This window comes from Dermacentor variabilis, chromosome 4 (assembly GCF_050947875.1).
Source record: "Dermacentor variabilis isolate Ectoservices chromosome 4, ASM5094787v1, whole genome shotgun sequence".
In the NCBI taxonomy this organism is placed as follows: domain Eukaryota; kingdom Metazoa; phylum Arthropoda; class Arachnida; order Ixodida; family Ixodidae; genus Dermacentor; species Dermacentor variabilis.
The window spans coordinates 51,205,927-51,211,212 of NC_134571.1; the positions used below are offsets into that span (position 1 = coordinate 51,205,927).

At 50.3% G+C, this 5,286-nt stretch overlaps 1 protein-coding gene across 1 annotated transcript in view; it reads left to right on the forward strand.

Annotated features, from left to right (window-relative positions):
• The window catches only part of LOC142578198 (flavin-containing monooxygenase 5-like), a 62,685-nt gene extending 57,751 nt beyond the window's left edge, over positions 1 to 4,934 (forward strand). Inside the window, exons 4-6 of the mRNA XM_075687600.1 lie at positions 2,681 to 3,042; positions 3,818 to 4,025; positions 4,467 to 4,934. Coding sequence (XP_075543715.1) covers positions 2,681 to 3,042; positions 3,818 to 4,025; positions 4,467 to 4,934 — 1,038 coding nt within the window. The remainder of the gene's footprint in view (positions 1 to 2,680; positions 3,043 to 3,817; positions 4,026 to 4,466) is intronic.
• The last annotated feature ends 352 nt before the right edge of the window (positions 4,935 to 5,286 follow it).

Consider the following 5,286-nt stretch of genomic DNA (forward strand, 5'->3'; position numbering starts at 1 on the left):
TTAAGCAGGTACGTACCTTGTGCGTCAGAGCACCTTTTCTTACGCTACATTTGGTAGAGAGATGAATTTCTTTGACTGCATGTTCAGCTTACCAACGTCGTTTTCGTTTTATTTTCGTTTTTGCTCGCTGCGTATCTTTTGCGATGACGCAATAAAGTCCTTCCGTTGCCAGCTGGCGCTTGCGTTTGTCTTTTACCTTCAATCCTGTCTTCGCGAGCAGTTGTTCCTTTCTTTACAAGATGCAGAACCCGTATTCACAAAAAGCTCTTACAATATTATTGAGATATCTTTCAGCATGTTAAGTTGCAAAGACGCCCGTGCCCCGTGCAATATGTGCACGTTAAGGATCCCGTGCTGGTCAAAATTAATCCGGAGTCCCCCCCTACGGTGTGCTTCATAATCGAATCATGGTTTTGGCACGTAAAACCACAGAATTCAATTCAAGAAATTGGACGCACACAGCGCTGAATTAGCTCAGTGAACTAACAACAAACTGAGTTGTTAGCTTGGCGCTTTGTGCCTCCACATTCTTGTCCCTGTCTAATACTCTGAAAAATACCTCAATAATGCAGAGCCAACTAGTCCCACGCTCAACCTCGGTGAATTCTTACGACAGAATTGTTCGTAAGAAAAAATTCCAGTCAATCCTTATGCTGGACATATTATTAGTGAAGGCGACTGACCAATGGCAAAGAGAATTTATGGACGAAGAACTTTCTGAACGCACTAGAAGAAGAAAGAACCGATTTCCATCTATGTTATTTCTTTCTTGCGCGGAAGGCGTCTGCTGTGGTCAGTGCACAAAATGCATGAGTGCGTTGATTTTGAAAGCACTTAAGCACGAAGCCTGCGGGCAACATACCTCTTTCAAATGCCCATTGAAAGTACTTTTCATTACCTTTGTGATGCAGGAGAGCACATAGTTAAAATTTGTAAAAAATTAAATTATGGGGTTTTACGTGCCAAAACCACTTTCTGATTATGAGGCACGCCGTAGTGGAGGACTCCGGAAATTTCGACCACCTGGGGTTCTTTAACGTGCACCTAAATCTAAGTACACGGGTGTTTTCGCATTTCGCCCCCATCGAAATGCGGCCGCCGTGGCCAGGATTCGATCCCGCGACCTCGTGCTCAGCAGCCCAACACCATAGCCACTGAGCAACCACGGCGGGTGTTAAAATTTTTGTCGGGGCATTCCTACATAGCCCCCTGTGCGAGGCGCTTGTCAATATATGGCTGGCGCCGGCAGCTCTTGATATGCCATATATACGAGGGACGTTCGGAAAATAAGTTTCTTTTTTCTTTAAAAGAGAGTATGGTACACCAGGTGAAACAAAAAATCACCATAAGAATCCACTCCCATTGCTGGATCAACAACGGAAGTAGCGTCAGCGGAGGAGGAATGACGCATGCGCAGAGCTGCGAAGAAGAGAGAGCAGCAGCAGACCGGCGTGCCCCAAGGTTATTCGAGTACAAATCACGATGGCAGATGGATGTGTGCTGACACCGTGGTCGCCAGTGGAAGTGCGTGCTGTTTATCCGGTATGAATTGGCACGTGGGACTAGTGCGTCCGACATCCACGAACGCCTACAGATCGTGTATAGTGGAGAGGTCATGCCTCAGGCCTTGCATTGCAGGGCACCGAGTTTTACGAGAGTGCTATCTTCAAACTGATTACACGCTACGACGAGTGTCTCAATATCGTGGAGGCTATGTGGAAAAATAGTGCAAAGTGTATAGCCTATGATGCCCATGGTATATATATATTTTTTGTTTTTGGAAATAAAGTTTCCGTGTGAAAATAAATGACGCAACTTACTTTCGGAAGTTCCCTCGTAGAATGTATTCTTTAGTGACACCGGGAATTCCCTTAAAACGCCCTCTTCAAGGTTAAGGTAACTAGTAGCTTCCGGTTGTATAGAAGCGGCAACCTCTTCGAAGCTATATAGGGGCAGGTCAGATTCTTATTTAGCTGATTGCTAAAACGCCGCAGATGACGCACGCAAGTAGAGACACTTGAAGAAGCCCTTCGCGTTCATATCATACATTTGGAAAAGGCATTTGCATTTAGTGGGTGACGGCGAAAATCTCTCGTATGAATGTGACCAGGTACTTGCCCTCCTCCCCTCTTCGTCCTCCGATAAATTTGTTAGCAATAACCCACGATGGTCATCTCCCGTTCTCACTCTTTAAGGAAAATAAAAAGAAAGAAAGAAAGAAAGAAAGAAAGGAAGAAAGAAATTTTATTAAAATAAAATGTTTCATACTGGTTGGGAAAAATGAGATTAAGAAAAAGGCAGATTTGTTAGACGTTGGCTCAGTCTTCCTCGAGCCTGGACGCAGGGGACGACACCTGTCTCCTTCGCCAAGGCCAGGAAGCTAGGCAGCAGGTATTTTTCTTTATAAATAAATAAAAACTAAGCTCGCACGCTTTATGAAGCGAGAACTATGTCTCAGAGGTCCCTCGGTGATCTGAAATGTACAGCTCCGTAAGGACGAATGAAAGCGACACGCATCGATCGCACCACGAACGTGGCCAACTAGTACGGCGAGACGACAGTGTTGCGTAGGTTGAAAAGCGTGCAAGGTTACTCAGCGCTACGGTGCTCTTATTGTGTCACAGGCGCACTGCCGCTCTCTGGCCCTCTGACGTGGTGCGTGCGGCGCGCGCGACCGCAGGTGTACCTGAGCACGCGCCGCGGCACCTGGGTCCTGCACCGGGTGGCGCCCAACGGGTTGCCCATGGACACGCTCATACAGCGCCGCTACTTCCAGCACTTGCCCCTGTGGCTGCTCAACAGGATGGCGGAGCGCGAGTGCCAGAAGCTGCTCAACCACGAGCTGTTCGGTCTGAAGCCCCGACACCGCCTCTTCCAGCAGCACCCGACCATCAACGACGCACTGGCCAACCGCGTCCTCAGCGGCACGCTCGTCATCAAGGGCGACGTCGACGAGTTCACGGAGACGGGCGTCCGCTTCGGCGGCGACGCCGAGGACACCAAGGTCGATGACGTCGTGCTCGCCACGGGATACGACATCAGGTGAGCGGCGACAGGAGCGCATGCATGTAGCATGCGTCCGGTAGAAGTGCGCTGTATACAGACGGAGGTTGTACTATACAGGGGATGCACGTGGGTGGGCGAACGAAACTTTGAGAAAACGTTTGGGCCAACCAGAGTTCGCGTACGAAGGGAACACTGTACCCTTATGCAGCAGAGGTATTTAGAGAACCATTAACAAGCCAAACTCATCCGCTCCGTTACTGCCCTCGCTGCGCCACTTTCCTCACCCACTCTCACGCTCGCTTACACTCACCCACTCACTCATTCATTTAAACTCGCATTGTTGATCGGTTGTTCCGTAGGTAAAAACTTCATGAAGTACATGCCTGGATGATTAACTCTTTCAACTAGCAAACCAGCTAGAGCTTCCATATATATTGTTACGGATCGACTGTGTACCAGGATGGACGAGGTGTGCCACAGAGCAATCAAGACGATGATGGTGTGAGACGCACGCTTGCGCCTGCACCCCTTCGGACACATTGCCTTATCAAACTTGCCGGTTCTCTGTAAACGGTATGTAAATATACCTCTCGTCTCCGTCACAATATCACACCTGAATACTGTTGGCAGCACAATTCGTTAGAACATGTGGCATTTTCTGAAAATGCTCCAGGCATCGCCCCCCCCCCCATGCCAAACCGACCCCTCAAAAAGCTGATTGATTTACATAATGACAAGTATAAGTAACATCTCGGATAGTTGCACGAAACCGAACTGTGATCGGCACAGCGCGTTTGTTTCATTGTTTCAGGTTTCCCTTCTTGGACGAGTCCTTGCTGCGGATTGAGGGCAATCGGCTTCCGCTGTTCCGATACGTCTTCCCGGCACACCTGGAACATCCCGAGACCCTGAGCTTCCTAGGCTATATCCAGCCGCTCGGCGCAATCAACCCCATCGCCGAGATGCAAGCACGCTGGGTCGTCCAGGTTCTCCTGGGCAACGTCCGGCTACCGTCTAAGGCAAGTGAAACCGTATCCTATCGATTGGTCGGCCGAGAGTAGGGACCCAGGCACGTCTGCGAGGGCGCAAAACACTGAATTTTCTTTTCACGGTTCCCTGTTGCTGATAATAAGGTCGCGGGATCGTCTCCTGGTTGCGGCGGCCGCGTGCCGATGTCGGTGCGCGCAGGACGTAAAAACGCTGGTGTGCTCCGGTATAAGTGTCCATGAAAGAACCCCAGGTTCTCAATATTATTCCGGAGCCTATGCCATTGCGGTGTCTCCCATAGACTCAGTGCTGGTTTGAGACAATCAATCAATCAATCAATCAATCGATCGATCGATCAATCAATCAATCAATCAATCAATCAATCAATCAATCAATCAATCAATCAATCAATCAATCAATCAATCAATCAATCAATCAATCAATTGAAATCTATTCTATGTTTCTCCCCGCAGGAGGAGATGATTTCCGACATGGAGCGCACGGAGACGTCACAACGCTCACGCTACGTGTCAAGCCCACGTCACACCATCCAGGTGGACTACATGCCGTACACGCGCGACCTGGCTCGCCGCATCGGCGCCGACCCGAGCCTCGTCACGGCGCTGCTGCGGCGGCCGGCGCTTTTCTGGGCGTTGCTCGCAGGACCGCAGGTGCCCTACATGTTCCGGCTGCAAGGGCCGCACTCGTGGCAAGGAGCGGCAGAGGCCGTGATAAGCACACAGCGGCGCATCGAGGCACCGATCCGGACGAGGCGCCATTCGGCCGTTGGAGACGTCGGTGGCGGAGTCTCTTCACCGCGGCCACTGAACAAGCTCTTGGGCGCCGACAGGATTGTCGCTCACGCTCTAGAGATGGCCATCGTCATCGTCAGTGTGTGCGTGGTCGTTGTGCCGCTGTTGGTGAACTACCTGTTTGGGTGATGAGGTATACATCCGACACACCATGACTCTTCCTTCGCAAGCACATCGTGCCACTCAGGGAAGAATTCTCACAAGAACCAACTCAGGGAGCCTCGGGCAATCCGTCTGGCTAATTTGTGTGCAACACCATAAAGTCCTAGAAGTCGTGTTGGGCTCGACGATTCGTGCGCGGTGTTCGAGGCGTCTAAGTGGCATGCACGTGTGGGCCTTCCTTTCAGCGCCACAAGAAACGAAGATCGGTGCTCACCTCGAATCTTCGTTTTCTTTCGCCACGTTGTCATAAAGAGCGCGCACCAATGGAGAATAGCGCCGCATCGCACAACTTTTCGTGGAATGTACTGGCAATATATCC